This window comes from Maniola hyperantus, chromosome 23 (genome assembly GCF_902806685.2).
Source record: "Maniola hyperantus chromosome 23, iAphHyp1.2, whole genome shotgun sequence".
Taxonomy (NCBI): Eukaryota; Metazoa; Arthropoda; class Insecta; order Lepidoptera; family Nymphalidae; genus Maniola; species Maniola hyperantus.
This window is the reverse complement of record NC_048558.1, coordinates 8061696-8081366: the sequence shown is the minus strand read 5'-3', so window position 1 is coordinate 8081366 and position 19671 is coordinate 8061696. Positions and strand designations below refer to the sequence as shown.

At 37.0% G+C, this 19671-nt stretch overlaps 1 protein-coding gene across 1 annotated transcript in view; it reads left to right on the top strand.

Annotated features, from left to right (window-relative positions):
* LOC117993346 (LIM domain and actin-binding protein 1) overlaps positions 1 to 12819 on the top strand; it is a 40959-nt gene extending 28140 nt beyond the window's left edge. Inside the window, exons 9-17 of the mRNA XM_034981148.2 lie at positions 2351 to 2408; positions 3834 to 3989; positions 4388 to 4494; positions 4863 to 5018; positions 7459 to 7624; positions 7981 to 8141; positions 8779 to 8927; positions 9356 to 9437; positions 9964 to 12819. Coding sequence (XP_034837039.1) covers positions 2351 to 2408; positions 3834 to 3989; positions 4388 to 4494; positions 4863 to 5018; positions 7459 to 7624; positions 7981 to 8141; positions 8779 to 8927; positions 9356 to 9437; positions 9964 to 9966 — 1038 coding nt within the window. The 3' untranslated portion in view covers positions 9967 to 12819. The remainder of the gene's footprint in view (positions 1 to 2350; positions 2409 to 3833; positions 3990 to 4387; positions 4495 to 4862; positions 5019 to 7458; positions 7625 to 7980; positions 8142 to 8778; positions 8928 to 9355; positions 9438 to 9963) is intronic.
* The last annotated feature ends 6852 nt before the right edge of the window (positions 12820 to 19671 follow it).

The following is a 19671-nucleotide window of genomic DNA, read 5'->3' as shown; positions in this document are numbered from 1 at the left end:
GCCATAATACGCGAACAGACGTCGCCGTGCGATATGAACGAACTGGTGGGGCGCTTCGAGAACGGGCCGCGGAACACTACCCGCCACAACCAGCGCAAGCAGGAGATACAGAACATACGCAGCAGACTGTTTCTGGTGAGCTTATACCCTACATTTGCCATAATACGCGAACAGACGTCGCCGTGCGATATGAACGAACTGGTGGGGCGCTTCGAGAACGGGCCGCGGAACACTACCCGCCACAACCAGCGCAAGCAGGAGATACAGAACATACGCAGCAGACTGTTTCTGGTGAGCTTATACCCTACATTTGCCATAATACGCGAACAGACGTCGCCGTGCGATATGAACGAACTGGTGGGGCGCTTCGAGAACGGGCCGCGGAACACTACCCGCCACAACCAGCGCAAGCAGGAGATACAGAACATACGCAGCAGACTGTTTCTGGTGAGCTTATACCCTACATTTGCCATAATACGCGAACAGACGTCGCCGTGCGATATGAACGAACTGGTGGGGCGCTTCGAGAACGGGCCGCGGAACACTACCCGCCACAACCAGCGCAAGCAGGAGATACAGAACATACGCAGCAGACTGTTTCTGGTGAGCTTATACCCTACATTTGCCATAATACGCGAACAGACGTCGCCGTGCGATATGAACGAACTGGTGGGGCGCTTCGAGAACGGGCCGCGGAACACTACCCGCCACAACCAGCGCAAGCAGGAGATACAGAACATACGCAGCAGACTGTTTCTGGTGAGCTTATACCCTACATTTGCCATAATACGCGAACAGACGTCGCCGTGCGATATGAACGAACTGGTGGGGCGCTTCGAGAACGGGCCGCGGAACACTACCCGCCACAACCAGCGCAAGCAGGAGATACAGAACATACGCAGCAGACTGTTTCTGGTGAGCTTATACCCTACATTTGCCATAATACGCGAACAGACGTCGCCGTGCGATATGAACGAACTGGTGGGGCGCTTCGAGAACGGGCCGCGGAACACTACCCGCCACAACCAGCGCAAGCAGGAGATACAGAACATACGCAGCAGACTGTTTCTGGTGAGCTTATACCCTACATTTGCCATAATACGCGAACAGACGTCGCCGTGCGATATGAACGAACTGGTGGGGCGCTTCGAGAACGGGCCGCGGAACACTACCCGCCACAACCAGCGCAAGCAGGAGATACAGAACATACGCAGCAGACTGTTTCTGGTGAGCTTATACCCTACATTTGCCATAATACGCGAACAGACGTCGCCGTGCGATATGAACGAACTGGTGGGGCGCTTCGAGAACGGGCCGCGGAACACTACCCGCCACAACCAGCGCAAGCAGGAGATACAGAACATACGCAGCAGACTGTTTCTGGTGAGCTTATACCCTACATTTGCCATAATACGCGAACAGACGTCGCCGTGCGATATGAACGAACTGGTGGGGCGCTTCGAGAACGGGCCGCGGAACACTACCCGCCACAACCAGCGCAAGCAGGAGATACAGAACATACGAAGCAGACTGTTTCTGGTGAGCTTATACCCTACATTTGCCATAATACGCGAACAGACGTCGCCGTGCGATATGAACGAACTGGTGGGGCGCTTCGAGAACGGGCCGCGGAACACTACCCGCCACAACCAGCGCAAGCTGGAGATACAGAACATACGCAGCAGACTGTTTCTGGTGACCTTATAATAGGACCATTTGCCATAATAGGTGGATGACAAGTCACGAACAAAATGTCATGATGTCATCGCTCAAGTGACCACGTTTGCACACATGTAGTGTGTACACATCTATGTTCCTCAACCTATAGAAATTCTACGTGACATTGGCGAAGTGCATTGTGCTCGGTGTGGCACTACTGAAAGCCATAAAGCAAAATAAAGCAAATTAAGAAGAACCTATAGAAAAAACTTCTGTTTATCGAAGATACGGAAAAATCCTCAGAATAAATACTTGTAGAAGTAGCCCTAATGTGACTCTTACTGTTAAAGCGAGATAGCTAAATGCTCGTATTAGAACGTGATAAAATAGGCTTGTATTAGAACGTGATAAAATGATTGTTTTTGTTCTTATCACCAGTTTTTTTTGTTTGTCAAGATGTATTTGTACGCGAGATCTTAACAAAAAACGTATGCTTCTGTTTGTGTTATGGTCCCATATTATAAAAGAATATTCATCTATTGTAGTGGTAAATTAAAACTACCTGACTATTCATAAGCACTTTTAAAAAGTTTACATGAATAAAAAAACATTCTATTCTATTCTATTCTATTTATTTTATTTATACATTTTACAATTTTTTACGTACCTAATTGAAATACATTTTTTCCAGGGCAAGCAAGCCAAAATCAAGGAAATGTACGAACAGTCAGTGATGCAATGCGAACAAAGTAAGTTAACTGTTTTAAGCACTGCGATAATATATAAGTGTTTAAGCCTTAGACTACAAGTCCGGCGAATTGCTATTGCGCTGGAACCATGTCTCATTAACATCGAAATGAGAACTTTAACGTCAGCCGAAATAAAAATATACCATCAGCTCGAAACTTCAGTCTAGTGCTGATTTGACTAAAGACTGACTGACTGGCGCCCACGCGCATTAGCAATTTGCGGGACTTATATTAAGCAATATTTTTGATTCATCTGACTAGTACCCGAAAGGGACAAAACAAAAGAAATCATACTTAGTACTTACGTATGAAAGGTTAGGTTTCATAATTTGCGTTCGCTACAACTTACAGCTGATCACACAGGAATGCACAATAAATGGCTTCTACACAATTTCAATACTAAATTTAAAACTAAATAAAATAAATTACTATCACAGAGCTTTTTTGTTGGGCACAGTTGTCATCTGTGCCCAACAAAAAAAGCTAACTTTGACATAGACAAAAAATGTGTTTGTGTCTTTATCACTCTCCAGAGCTTTTCTGTACACCTAGCTTGCTCTAACAAGTTATTATTATTTTGATGCCAAGTCTCCTTGATTCTTAGTCTGAGTAGGTAGACTAGATACAAAAATGTGATAGATAGACTAGATGTGATAGATAGATACTAAGCTGTGGTAGCCTAGTGGTTAGGACGTCTGCCTTTCAATCGGAGGTCGGGGGTTCGATCCCGGGCACCTCTGACTTTTCAGAGTTATGTGCATTTTTAAGTAATTAAAATATCACTTGCTTTAACGGTGAAGGAAAACATCGTGAGGAAACCCGCATGCCTGAGAGTTATCCATAATGTTCTCAAAGGTGTGTGAAGTCTGCCAATCCGCACTTGGCCAGCGTGGTAGACTATGGCCAAAACCCTTCTCACTCTGAGAGGAGACCCGTGCTCTGAAGTGAGCCGGCGATGGGTTGATCATGATGATGATAGATAGACTAGATACAAAATTACTTAGTGTTTATTAGTAAGCAGCTGTATTTAGTTTTTGCATTTAATTAGTAATCAACTTTTGTTCTATGACTTTTAATCTCAGAACAAGGACTTTTAGAAGTAGCCCTATTGTGACACTTACTGTTAGAGCGAGATAGCTAAATGCATTTAAGCTCTTGTTAGAACGTGACAAAATGATTATGTTTTGACCTTATCACCGTGGCCACTTTTTTTTGTTTGCCAAAATGTATTTGTACGTGAGTATTTGCCAAACAACGTGAAGTGTAGAAGGAATGACATTTCACAAGTAAGAAAATCTGCTTGAGCGAGAGGGACTGAGGGGGCCACGCTAGTTGCAAACCTGTGCTTTTAATATATAAAATGTAGTAGGGTAATATGCATGTGCTATAAAACATCAAATTAAATGTATATTTTCTTACCCTTAGGTATAACTTCAGCAGATAAAATCGCTCGCGAGTTAGATTTAGACGCGGAAAAGGCGAAAGCTATCAAACAACGGTTTGAAAACGGGGAAATTTTCAACGACGAAAACCAACCGCCCAAGAACAGGGAGCTAGAAGACACGTCCTTGTTCAATGAAGGTATGTTTAGTCTGTGGTTTTAGTAAACTACCACAGAACTAATTTTTAGAAAGGCCGACATCCAGGGCCGTAAATAAATTTAAAAAACACAAAACAGCGAGAACTTTGGCACCTCATACGCCATCTATAAACTCACACTGAAAGTCACTACTGCTCATTAGATGGCGTTAAATACCCAAAGAGGTTCTTTGTGGAAAAGTTAAGTTTTTAGTAAAACGAACTGACACTGAAATTTCCTGCTGCCGTCTACCGTAACACACTAAAACTACTTGTTGGTGTCATAACTAATAGATGGCGCTATTCTCTATGTGCTATAGAAGGATTGATAGTGCTATCCTTTTCTTAATAATATCGGAAAAGGATAGCACAATTTTGAGCAATGGATTCCCTTTGCGCAGGTATAGCCAAAAAGTCTCGGTCTATCTTCCTTGAGCTGGACGCAAACGCCAAGCACATGGCGCCGTTGTCGCCGCCCGCACAGGACCCGCCCAAGAGGAAGGAGATCGTAAGTGTTATTTTTAGGGTTCCGTACCTACCTCGAAAGAAAAAAAGAACCCTTACAGGATCACTTCGTTGCCTGTCTGGCTGTCGTATCTGTCCATAGGGTATTTTACCCATTTTTTGGAAAAGTATCTTTGATCCTAAGATGATACCAGAAAAGACGTGCTGTTTTCTCAGCCCTACATACCAAAAGACGTGCTGTTTTTTCAGCCCTTCATACCAAAAGAATAGTTGTTTTTCAGTCCTTCATACCAAAAGAGTGCTGTTTTCTCAGCCCTTCATACCAAAAGACGTGCTGTTTCTCAGCCCTTCATACCAAAAGACGTGCTGTTTTTTCAGCCCTTCATACCAAAAGACGTGCTGTTTTTTCAGCCCTTCATACCAAAAGACGTGGTCCGAGCGGCTGACAAACTAGAAGACGTGAAAATCGAGACGGCGGACATATCGGACCGCTTCAAGTTCTTCGAGACATATAAACCTGAGAACAAACGCAAGGAGTTCCGTATGACGCCGCCCAGGCACACGCAGGTATGGACGTCCACTGCTGGACATGGCTCCCTTACACTCCATAAAACTACAATCATTAAAAAAAAATTACCACCATTGTGGATTTGAAAATAAACATAATTTTTATAATAAACACCCATCAAGAAGCACAGAAAACAAAGCCAGGTATCAAATTTTTAAAAATAATACGGCATCAGAATTTTTGTAATCAGTACTAAAAACTTAAAAATTGACAAATCGAATCTTCTCAGTGATTCTTTATGATCATTTTTAACCATGAATCTCTTTAAATTATGGATCCATAATTCTGAGTCTGTAGTCATCTTCAAACTTTGAATCCATGGTCCCATAGGGGTGCAACTCTAGAACATTAAAAAATCGCAAATTGAAAATCGCTTGTGGTGCCATCTAAGCGCGAGCACGGCTAAACAAATAGAGAACAGTTTACAAAAGACGTCAATAGATGGCGGGCACATTGGTGTAATTTTAATGACATTAATAAATTATAACCAAGTTTTCATGCTTTCGTGTGCTGTAGTAAATATTTATATTTCTGTTAAATCTATCTGACTCTGCTTTAATAACAGGACTCTGTAGTCTGTATTTCCTTTCACCACCTCGATAACTATATTCTAAGGATTGATTTAGTGACTCGATTCATGCCTGAACGATTGACCACGGCTACGGATTACGGACTTGTTTTTGCTTTGTGAAATGATTTTTCTGTGAATATATTTGTGCAGAAAAATGCCACGGAGATCTCGATGTGTGTCTGGATGTGACTAATTCGGTAAGTATAAAATCAGCTTACTCGTAATCTAACTCAAAATTACTTCAATGAGTCAAACTCTATGCACCATTAAGGCACCATTAGCACATTAGGTATTTTATCATGATACTAGGTATATAGTTCCTGCGATTTCGTCCGCTCGAAAAAACTATTTTAGAAATCCCGTGAGAAGTCCAATTTTCCGGGATAAATGTGGCCTACAAGTTACAACAGTCTGATGCAAGCTATCTCTGTACCAAACAGATGATGACCACCACTTTGTCTACGTGGATTTAGGGTTTTTGGGAATCCCATGGGAACTGTTTGAGTTTTCCGTGACAAAAGAAGCCTATGTCCTTACCTGGATGCAAGTTATCTCTGTACTAACTTTCATCATAAACGGTTACACAAATTTACTGTAAAAAGCTAGCATACAGACAGGTTGACACACTTTTGCATTTATCATATTGCTATGGATTATTAACTACTAATTCTGTAATTTTTTTGTTTTGTAATTAAGTGTACTTACAACATTTGTTTTGAACTTTATTGACTAAGTTATTTTTATATTATAGGTATCAGCTATCAACTAATTAAGTAGGTACAATAAGTAAGTATAGACTAATGCATATTTTATGTTATTACTTTTTCAGATGTTTGCATGGCTTTCCAAAACCTGGCTACTCCTCTCTTTGAAACCATTTAAACAATGAAAAGAGATAGGACAACATTTAGAAAGCAAGACTGATAATGAAATAATATATAGTTACGAATTATCAAATTTGCAATCACCAGTTTGAAGATCGTTGAAATACACCAGTTGTGGTAGTAATATGAAAGTTATGAAAAGTAAATAACCAAAAATTTTGGATTTGAGCGTTACCTATTTCACAATCTCGTGGGTCTTGAATTTGGGTATGTATTTTATGTACCTAGTTACGAATTTATGAAAATAAAATATTTTACAAAACCTTAAAACCTTTTTATTTCTATAGTGTTTTATAATTTAGTATCTTAAAGAGTCAGTCTTGTAATATATATTTTTAAACATGTTTTAAACAAACGTTAATGGAATTATTGATATTTTTTTAAAACATGTTCAAAAATATAAAATATTCTAGTAAAGTACATTTAAATAGCATTTAAATTTTCGCGCTCTCGCACGCCTAGCGCGCTTTTAGTGCCCTCTAGATGTGAGCACACGCGTAACTTTGAAAAAGAAATCTAGAGTCGCACATCTATCTCTAGTATATAGTAGATAATCTATGCATGGTCCTCTTCAAACTCCTTTTTTTATTTTTTTTATTTTTTATTCTGGGTACATTTTCAAGCTCTAGGTACAAGCCCAGTGTCATTTTAAAAGAAAAATGTGAGTCTATGATCACTCTACATCCGGCTGTATAGTACCAGAAATTGTCTGTGAAAAAACTTTCTATCGCAGATACTCTGCGAGCATCAGAAGAATCCATCTTACAATTTGTGAGGTCTAGTATGTATGAGCAGAAAGCTTTGAGATACACAATAGAATTTTTTGACAGAAAATTTTCTGGTGATATGTACCCAATCAAAAATTCATCTTCATCAAGTCACGGACATCTTGAAATTTGAAAGCCACAGTCACAGTTACGTGCTTTCTACAATTATTTTTTTCGCCAAACTCAATCGGTCTTTATACACTTCTCTTTGGTTCAGCGTCCCAAGTCCCCGTCCCCGGAAGTCTACCATGAGCCCAGCGTGGTCCGCAGCGATGAGCCAGCGGCGGACGCCGGGCTGGCGGCCAGTCGCCAGACCGCGTCCAGGATGATCTCTGTCTTCCGCCAACTGGAGGAGCAGCGCAACCGACCAGAGGAGCAACAAGGTTAGTACTTTCAGTAAGCCTGGGAAGATCGCAGCTTACCATGGTATAAGCTGCTAAAGCCTTCAATTAGTTCGGGGATTTTTTCTTCCAATAGAGTTCCAGCTCATCACTGATGACCACACTGCACTGGGAGGAAAGATCCCTGAAATTCAATTGACGTAAGGTTGGTTGTCTTGCGCCAACTGGAGGAGCAGTGCAACCAACCTTGATGCTTAAGGTCACTTAAGGTCACTTATGACTATAAGTGCAGTTATGTTGAACCCGATAATTCAACATGAGATCCAATTAATTTAAGTGGTTCCTAACCTTTGGTCTACGCTAGAAGAAGAAACGCTAATAAATACCGTTCTCCCCAGGTCCAAAACCCCTGAAGCGTTTCACCCCCCCGCCCCCCGGGGAGGAGCGTCGTCACCTGGACTCGTCGTCAGAGTACAGCTCGGAGGGTGAGGAGGACAGCGAGGACGAGCACCGCCGCCGATACGAGGAGGCCGTGCAGAGGGACGAGGCGCTCAAACAGGTCTGTGACTCTACTACTCTATTTAAACATAAATAGACTTGTCTTGACTGACTGACTGACTGATCTGTCAACGCACAGCCCAAACCACTGAGGCAGAGTGAACTAAAAAGAGGAAACTCTCGGTTTGATCCTGGTGCTCGATTGCGGTAGAAATAGAATATAGAATAATAGAATGACAGCTATAAAGTCTCGATCGCAATCACCTTTGATTAATTCATGCTCGCTAACTATTGGCTACAATACATTGTGGCAACAAGAATACCATCAATTCGCCAATCGCAACGATTGCGATTGTGATAATGATTGATGCAGGTTTTATCTTATTTATTTTATTTTATTTTATTATTTTATTTTAGATGCTTGATATGCTTACAGCTAGCTTTACGGAATCGAGCAGCTGAAATTGAAATCTGTCAGATATTAGGCTAGGAGTGACGTGAAATCAAAGAAACCTTGTCTTATTACGGCCTACTTAGCGTCGAATGTAGGTAACGTTTGACGCCTGCCAGTGTGGGTGAAGCGTCGTCGTGAACTGTAACTGGGGTTAGAAACTTGACATTTTGACAGCAGGATCCTTTTGTGACGTAGGCACTAACTTTTTCTCAAGTAGAAATAATATATCGATTTTTGTTTCCAGGCTCAACAACTGGCCCGTACCAAAAGTTTTCGCGATCGCTTCGAACATTGGTCAGAGAGTGAAAGGGACAACGAACCGCGACCTCCCTCCGCCCTCATTGAGAGGCAGTATGAAGAGGACGGCGAATCCCAGCTGGAGACCGCTAAGAGGTAAGTTTCGGAGTTCGGACATCGCTAATAGATGGCGCCACGTGTATGTTACAACGCGCTGAAGATATAGTAATATTATGTGTAAGTACTACGAAGAGTTTCCACGTTCGTTTCGAGCATTGGTTTTGGTCAGAGAGTGAGAGAGACGACGAGCCGTGACTTCCCACCGCCCTCATTGAGAGGTCGCTAAGAGGTATGTTTCGGACATCGCTAATAGATGGCGACTCTTGAATGTTGCAACGCGCTGAGGGTGCTAACGCTATTTTGTAAGTACAATGGTTGGAGAGTAAGAGACCTACTAATAGATGGAGCCATTTCTTTGACACAACGTGCTTATATGCTGATATGACATCATTTACAGGTGTTACTGAAAATATAATGAAATCGTGATAATACTTTTCGTGACCATTGACTTATTTCTGTTGCAGTTTACGTCAAAAGTTTGAGAACATGAAGGTTCAAACGACAACCGTCAATAAAACTGTTGCAACAAAAGTTAACCGATTTGTGGTGAGTTCACTTATATTATACTAGACTAGGTTATCCTTGAGACATCGTCCGCGTGGACTACACATATTTCAAACCCCTATTTCACCCCTTAAGGGGTTGAATTTTCAAAAATCCTTTCTTAGCGGATGCCTAAGTTGTAATAGCTATCTGCATGCCAAATTTCAGCCCGATCCGTCCAGTAGTTTGAGCTGAGCGTTGATAGATCAGTCAGTCAGTCAGTCACCTTTTCCTTTGATATATTAAAGAAAGATATCTATATTTGCTATTGTTTGTTATTAGCTAATATTTGCTATTGTTCATCTAATAAGTATTTGGGTTCTTCCCAATTCCCATATGGAGACACATAATTCCAAAATTTTCTAGGACTTTGTAATATTACAGAGAAATAACTCTAGAACTTTATAATACCATAGAGAGCCCGAAACAAAATAAGACTAAGACTATTATACATATACATATATTAAACTGTTTTTCAATAAGTATATTTTTTAGTTTAAATTTTTTTAAGTCTAATTTTTTTTTCTAGTGACCATCGAGTGGAGTCGGAACCGCCTCAAAATTTACCAAAGCATTATTTTTTAACATACAAGCATTGAAACATCTGATTCTCAACTCTTGCCACTTATTTTTTTTTTAAATCTCAATTATTTCGATCTGATTTCAAACGTTTGTATTATTATTTTAATTTGTCTATTAATATTAATACTAATTGTAATTATTTATCAATTTTCATTTATAAGAAGTTACTCGTTAGTTAAGAAATCTAGTCTAAAGTATTATTAAAAATTCATTTAAGGTGAGTTCTCACAAACTTGAAAACTCAAAAAAAAAAAACAGTAATTTTTGTCAAAGTGTACCGTGACAATTCGCCTTAAGCTACAAATTCATGACATCTTTAGTATTAAAATACAAGGTTTCGCATTAATAAAAGAAAAATAATATTTATTTGTATCTATAGGACTGATAGTAGTTGCATTTTGAATTACGGTGCCTTGAATAAAAGTGCAATTAGATTTAGAGGTCTATCCATAAATTACGAAAATTTATTATATTATAATATATTATACTATATATATAATATATAAAAATGAGTGTTTTTCACCATAAGCGTAAAAAAACTACTTAATATTACGGTTGGATTTACATTTCGCAGACTTTTAAGTTAATTACAACGCGTAAAGTTTAACTTTTTGTGTCAAATTTCATGTCAAAAGTACGATTTTAGTCCTTGTTTTAAAGGTGGCCGTACTTTTGACATGACAGTTGACCAATAGAGTTAAAATGGCGCGTGAGGAGTCACTTTTTATGGACTATATACTTATTAAGTACACGACTTTTTTATGTACCCGCATCGAGTCGTTACAAGAAATATAGTAAAGCACTATATGTAGAGGTCAAAATTTACGTAATTTATGGATTTTTGCCAACACTATGTACTTTTTGATATATTTACTGTAAAATATATAAAAGTTACATAGTTTTTAAGGATCCTTCTATACATACTATATCGAAAAAGAAAGTTTAGTTTTAATTTTGAAGTATTTATCAAAAAAAAAAAATTATACCAGATATGTATCTCTATTTTAAGGTCTAATTTTGTGACAATAAATTATTTTTAACTAAAAAGATGCCAATTTTTATATATTTTATTGACTTACATAATTTTTGAAAAAACTATGGCAGTAACTAAAAAGAGTATTTTAGAACACCTCGAAAAGAACAGCTGTTCTGTTTGGCGGCCATTTTAATAACACGTACGGAAGTAAATAACGGTCGCGTTTTGTCGTGCAAAAACAGCTTGAGTGAACTCTCATAAATATCGTGCCTCTAGAAGTTTTAAGTATTTCAAATTGAAACATCAATTTATACATAAATTGTTAAATATAAGTAAGTGTTGTTGCTCCTTTTATGAATATTTTGTTAAAAACATTTACCTATTTTTTTTTATATATTTTGAATAACTATAGACAAAATTTTACTATAGATCGTAAAAAAATTACTCCTCACGCGCCATTTTAGCTCTATGGGTCAACTGTCATGTCAAAAGTACGGTTCACCTTCAAAATAAGGACTAAACTCGTACTTTTGACATGAAATTTGACACAAAAAGTTAAAATGGCGCGTGAGGAGTCATTTTTTACGCATTATATAGCTGGGTGCTATCACGGAATAGTATTGTTTTAATATTTATTTGTAAAAGAGGTGCCATTTAGGTACTTAACGCACAATATAAAAATTCGGTGCTAAGTATTAGTAAAATTATATAGAGATTGTTCTACCTACTTCGATTACAAAGCCGGCTTCATATCTTTGCGAAAGATACCTATAACCTTATACCCTATCCGCGGTTACATAATCCCATACAAATGATAGAGCCAAAAATCTCAGTGAGCGTTAACCATTTTGAGTCACCAACCAATCACAAACATGTTCTCAAAAAACATTCGAAATTCAAATCGAAGTTGTTTTAAAAAACTTTCGGAATTCAATTAGAAAACATATTTTATAATTTTTATGATAGTGTTTTTTTTTACCTACACTTCAAGGAAATTTCTAAATATTTTAAATACATATGGTCAAAAATTGTAATATGGGCTTTTGAAAGTAGTTTCGATAACTGCAAAGTGTCGCTACTAGATGGCATTAACAGTCGCTTCAGTACTGAGTAATATACATATCACTTTCGTCACTGGCAGTAAGCGAAACCGTGGCCTAGCGGTCAAGGCGTCGGGCGCGAACCCAGAAGACGCAGGTTCGAGTCATGCCGGTTCCGCAATTTTTGATATGTATTTAAAATTATTTAGAAAACATAGTTTCGTTTGTGATTGGTCGATGACTCATCATTTGTATGGGATTACGTAACAGAGAGAGCGCTGTACCTACTTATTAACTTCCGCGGATAGGGTACAGATTTTAAATTGGTAAGTACACTAAAAAGCCGCCGGTTTTGGTATAAGCCTGCCAAGATTTGTACGTTTTGTCATATCTATAATAAGTTATATAATAGCTTGACTATTTGAGTGATTGCCGCATTATTTTGTAATGGCGAATGCGAATGTATAATATTATAAATTCACAAAGAATAATAATATGCTTAAGTGTAAGATTAATATTTATATGACAATAATGTAAAAAATATTTATATAAATATCTAAATACATGACAATAATAATTAATACTATAATAATATTATTACCTGCCTACTTATTGTAATCGATATACATTTAATTGTATTGAGTTTTATACTTTGACTGAATAATAATTTCGTTTCGTTTGTACTTAAATGCGATCGCGTCGGTGTTTTTTTCTTTCTTTTTTTATTTTCATTTATGTTACAGAAACTGCGATATTATAAGCAAATATACATAATAAAGAAAATTATTTAAAATTTTGTTTCATTTTGCTTTCATTGGCGTAGTGGGAGAAAGTTGACGAATCCCAGGAAGCAAGGGTCAGCTTATCAACCAATGACGTGCACCCGCGCCAACTGATCAACCAATCGCGTGCACCCGCCATTCGCGTCAATGTTCAACTATGGTCGAGATGGCAATCGGAGAGGGAACGCACCGCACTAACCCGGTGCGGGTGACGTGCAGGTGTGCGGGGCGTCTCCCCGCCTCATACCCCGATTGCCATCTCAACCTGTCGCGGTCTATAGTTTGCCGACGCGCTATATCCACGGACCAGAGAATTTCAACTAGTCCACCCTACTATCGTTGGATAATCTCAACGGTATAACGCGTTTTAACTCTGCACGCGCCATTTTAACTTTTTGTGTCAAATTTCATGTCAAAAGTACGATTTTAGTCCTTATTTTAAAGGTGAACCGTACTTGTGACATGACAGTTGAGCCATAGAGTTAAAATGGCGCGTGTGGAGTCATTTTGAACGGACTATAAAATTGGCACAAGTTAGTATGTCAAATGGTCTTCGTGTTGGCAGATTTCTCATCACAAATATTTAATTACGGAATGGCGGAAATCAAGTTGCTTGTAAAACAGATCGACAATCGCAGGTCCAGCGGACTTTGTTGTTGTAGCATCAGTGATATGAGGGCATTGAGGGAATATTTCTCTATACCTAGTCTAAGGGGAATATAAAGAAAACGACCAAAAAGATTTCTATCATATTCTATTTTATTATTTTCAAAAAAAATATAGGAAACGTGAAACAATAAATTAACCATCTAAACTTAAACACGACATATCGAATATCGATCACATTGGAGTCTGCAGACTTGGGAGACCATTTCGACTGGTTTTTACGTCTTATAACATTTTGTCTCACACATTTTTGAGAAATACTCATACTCTATCCCCAGAAATAAGTTACTATAGCGCTCTCTCTGTTACTTAATCCCATACAAATGATAGAGACAAGAATCTCAGTGAGTTGTAACCATTTTGAGTCACCAACCATGGCGGCTCACGTGGCTCTAGTTCCAATTTTGGCCACCCAGATAAGTTGGTGGCACTGTACATCCTTCCTGGGTGGTGTCATAGTTTTCTGTTCAAAATAGCTTCCGTTAATTTGAATAGCGTTTCGAAAACTGAATGTACAGTACACGGCCGAAAGTGATGTACATCGACCTTTAGAAAGAGGTAGCGGTCTTGTAGAGCATTGTCTCTGTCGTTGAGACCGACAAAACGTCACATAGGTATGAGTGACAGAGACAACGCTCTACAAAGCCGAAATGTCCATTATTTTCTGCCGCGTACTGTACCTAAGTGTATAAAGGAGGCTCATTTTCATAATCAATGCAAGTTTTTCTCTGAATCTACTAAATATTAAGATTAGGTAAGTATCTAAGATTTAAAAAATTTATACAATCTATAATCAATCTATAAAAGTTTAGAAAATTTAACGCACGCGCACATTTCGACGAGGCGTTTTATATCCACACGAAAATGATAATTTTTTGCTATATTATTTATAGACACAAAAGTAATCTAACCACCCAAATAATACGAAAAATATTTTGACGAATATTTGCTTAAAATAACTAAGAATTCGTATAGCGAGGTTTAGATTAGCAACAAAACTTGCAGAAGTTGACTTCAGCAAGCTATTTCTACCGTGTAAACAATCACGTCAAGCTCACTTCCGCACGTTTTGTAGTTTTCCGCAAGTACTTGCGGAATAACTTGCAAGAAGTTCTTGCTAGTCTGAACCTCGCTTATAAGTAACGCAAGCAATTTTTTGGTGATTTGACCCATTGATGTTATTGGTTAGAGAACTGAGAGACGCGTCGTTTCGGCCAATCAGAAGCCAGAAAATGTCCAATAGAAACTCTTGAGTAAAAAGTAACGGCATGATATCTATCAAACAATCCAAACCACAAATTATATGCTGTTTTTTCGTAAAAGCGAAGTTGCTAATTTTGACTTACGTGGTGTTATAGCTAACACTGAATGATATCTACCGACCTCATAGTAATTGGACATGTATTTTTAATCCATTGAAGGTTTTCTACGTTTAAAATATTTTAATATCACTCAATGAAGCAGCAATGTAGAACCAACCAATGTCAAATCACCCCGCGCTGGTGGTAAATTAATAGGTATAATGAAGGCATGATTTTGATACGCAGTGATCCGCCAAAGTGTGCACGCGCCTTAACACCTCTGATACGTGAGCAACCCTTTATTTTTAATTTATCATGAGCAGTTCCATTTACTTTAAATTCTATTTTAATATTGGTTAATTATGAGAACTCACTCGCCATATTTACTTAGTGTCAACTGTCATCTCAAAAGTACGATTTTATAGTCCCTAACTGTATAAATCCCGCAAATTGCTATTGCGCTGGAACCATGTCTCATTAACATCGAAATGACGATTTTGCCTTGAACACATTATTTCGGCTGACGGCAAAATGGCGATTTTGCCGTCAGCCGAAATAAAAATATACCATCAGCTCATAGCTTCAGTCTAGTGCAGCCGTCACTAAATTGGCGGCGCGCATTAGCAATTTGCGGGACTTATACTTTTGAAATAAAAGTTGACACATAGAGCAAATATGGCGTGTGAGTTCTCAAAATTATGCATTATAATATTTGTACTACACATTTTTTTTTTTGAAAATGATAATGATATAAATAAAAAAAAAACGATAATTACGATAAAAGAAAATAAGAAATTAAAATTAACGTCTATCTCATCGTAAAAAAAAACAGGCAACTTTAAAAATTGGTTTATTATTTGTAATTTATTGAAGATTTAAAAACTGTCTTTTTACAAAATTACAATAATTATTATCCATCTGGTAGAATTATTTTTTTATACCAGATTTGGCCAGTTCCAAGGATATTATAACATAGATAACATTCTATTCAACATCACATTTAGGTCACATTCGCTCTCTTGTGCATTCAATATTAACTGGTGTGTTTTCACTCCAAACCGTCATTAGCAATAACAATAGGATTAAGTCGTGGCGGGTGAATTCAAAAGTATCAACACTGGCCCCGATTCTCTAGTCTCTCTCTAAACTAAATTTAGAGTATCTGCATCCTTTTCTTTTTACTAATGCTAAAAAAGGAACGGAACATGACTTTTACATTTAAAGACTCTAAATTTTAGTGCACAATACAAATTTAAACAGCAGGTTCGCAAGTGCGTGCTAAAATCACGGGTTTTACCATCTAAAAATTAAATTTAGAAATGTCAAACTGCTTCTGTCCTTTTCATATTACAATAGTAAGAAGAGGGTGCGAATACTCTAAAATTAGGTTGTGCTTAGAATCGGTGCCACTGGTTGGTTTGCAACAAAATATATGAGGTTGAACCGGCTTCTTTAAAAATGAATGGGCTCTATGAGTGTTTGGTTTATTACCCCTTATTGTCTACGTGGTATGTCGCATGTATCCTATTGTTATTGATAATGACGGTCTCAAGTGGAAACACGCCAGTTAATATTGAATGCACTATACCCTCGGGCGTTTCATATCTCCTGTCTTATTTTTTTTAATATTATAGACTAGCGCTTGGCTGCAATCACTTCACACCTGGTGGCAAGTGATTATGCAGCTTAAGATAGAGCGCGTCTTGCCTAGATGCCTATTCACTCACTCTTTATAAGCGAGAATGGATTTTACACGCAACTAATATGAACGCAACATTATCTATGGTATATCATTGGCTAGACCAAATCATTCACAAAGAGGAAGTTTCAAGGCAACGTTCGATGAAATGAAATTCGAAGATGAAAAATAATACCTATATCTATATGATATATGCTTTAATTTTTTAAACTAAATCGGATGTGAAATAAATTAATTACTTCTATTATAGTTCACACATTTTGTGGGGAAGAAACGTTAGGAAAATGGCAGTGCACGCTAGCTCTTACTCGTCATCTATGTCATTGATTGACACGATCTAAACATTAAAGCATAGATCATATTATAGATACAGGTATTATTTTTCATCTTTAGTGGTGGGGTTATTTAGCGCCATCTATGAAAATTTTATCGAACGTATTGCCCTGAAACTTCCTCATTTCAAATGCAGCATTTCCTTTTGATGGCAATCCGACACGACCGGAGAGAAATCAGGCGCAAGACAGAGGGATTCCCGGGCTAGCACTGAGAATTTCTTGACGAAAAATGGTTAGGTATAGATTATAATACGTAAATGAGGAAGGACTTGCCATATTTCCTGTATCAACTGGGTATTTGACTCCAATTTTTTTATTACTTTAATATAAACTAGGATAAAAATAATGACTGAAGAAACTAATTAAATCGATCAAATAATAAAAAAGTTATAAGCATTTAAATATTTCTGATTAGACAGAGATAGCAATATAGAATTATGACGTCATTTTGACAAATGCCATAGTAGCTTAGTGCGGTTTCATACAAATTTTCGTTTTACGAGAAAGGGATAGAAAACCCTGCCACTCCAAAATTAATATGCCTGTAACTTTGTAAATCTTTGTTGGATTTTAATATTTTTTTCAGCGTAGGTACGTCATTATTTTTATCCTAGTTTATAATAAAGTAATAATATTTATCAAACTCAAAAGTAGTAAAAGACCGGTCATGTAAAAAGTAGGCCGTTTGCCGTTTGACAAGCAGAGCAAATATGGCGAGCCTTCTCAAACGCACTATACCTATTTTGGGCCAGACCCGGGAATCGAACTCAGGACCTCCTTATTCGCATTCGAACTTGCTAACCAGATAGATCAACAAGGCAATGCAGCTAAACAACGATTGCGTTAATAGCAATGTCTAAATCACAAGTCCCGTGTACAATCATTGTAAATTAGAGCCCCCATTGCAAAGAAAATGTTCTTTGTATGGTTTTTAAACATACTTCGTTCTCTAAGATATAAATAATCCTTCAATCCGCCCAACATCAACAGGGATGTAATAAATAATTTAATTATAATTAATTTTTAAAAAATCACAATGTACTCTAACCTTAACTAAACTATCAATTATATCTTTTTACTCTTAAAGTATTTTCACTTGTACGATACGATATATTTCTCGGGTGCGAATCCGATATTTGGGGATCGTAATGTGCACTGGACGTCTTATACTTTGCATTAATATTGACACATTTCAAATTACTTAATCTATCGGTTATCGATCGATAAATTACTTAGAAGCATTGCTATTTATAAAAAAGGATCATGCAATTTTTGACAAATAACAACGTTGCTCGATACACGTTTCTTAAAACAATATGAGTGTCTTTTAAATATTTTCTACATGCAATAATAACATTAATATATATGTATATATTTTTTAAATAATAATGCACGACAAAGTTAGAAATTAAAGTTTCCTTGATCATCTCTAGACTCTTCCATCATTTAACCCAAACTAGAAACTAACTCGTCCTTAAAAGTAGTTTTTAAGTTATTGCCAAAAACTTATGACCAAACTACTAGCATTGGTCCTCAGTATAGTTTTTTAACAAACATCCGATTTTCTAATTCCTAGCTTTTTTAGTGAAAACTCAAAAACTACTTTTTGAATCACGTGTAAAAAAACTTTAATTACTTTTTATAAAGCGTGTAAAAAGATACTGAGGTATACTATAGAAACAAAATCCAAATACCGGATCGACAGTCGTTTTCAATGTCGGATCGTACAATGTAAAGACGGTTTTAGTGCACGTTCATTAGAAATGTGTGGATATTTAAAATTTATTTTCCTCTTAAAATTTATTTTACTTTATTAATTAATTATTAGTATTATTATTAATTATAAACCTCGACTTTTTTAAACTTTTACATCACATTCAGAACGCAGTTTTAGATGTGGGTAAAAATAAAATAAAATAAATTAGTTTCATTAAAGAAATATTTATTGAAACCACCCAATAATAAAATGTGTAATGTAAATTAGTGACAGAAAAATCAAAAACATTTTTTAAATATGCCAAAAAAAAATAAAAGAAATGCATGATACTATATGAGTTTGAACTACTCATGAAAAATTAATTATCTATGATTTATCAGGCTGTATAGCCTATGATCTTTGCCTGTCCCAAAAGGGATAAATAGGGTATTGGACTGTTATGAAAAGTGTCTCAGCCACATATTACTAAATCACATAACTAAAATGCTGCTAAAAATATTTTCTCGCAGAAATTACTCTATTTTTAACCGACTTCATTATGTTAAAAAATTTAAAAATATTTGTCGTTTATCGCCTTGTGATGTCATTGATCGCCTTCTGTACAGCATGACGTTAATAATGAATTAATTATGTTAAAAATACATAAAATTCGTGATTTTAAATTTAATTAATGAATTCTAGCCCCATAATATAGTATATTCTTGCCCCATAAACTATCACTATAAAAACATCACATCATTTTATTATTACAGTCCAAGACCCTATTGAACAACAACTACTAGAATTTTTATTATGATTTTGTTGTGATGCTCTTCCATCATTTAACCCAAACTAGAAACTAACTCGTCCTTAAAAGTAGTTTTTAAGTTATTGCCAAAAACTTATGACCAAACTACTAGCATTGGTCCTCAGTATAGTTTTTTAACAAACATCCGATTTTCTAATTCCTAGCTTTTTTAGTGAAAACTCAAAAACTACTTTTTGAATCACGTGTAAAAAAACTTTAATTACTTTTTATAAAGCGTGTAAAAAGATACTGAGGTATACTATAGAAACAAAATCCAAATACCGGATCGACAGTCGTTTTCAATGTCGGATCGTACAATGTAAAGACGGTTTTAGTGCACGTTCATTAGAAA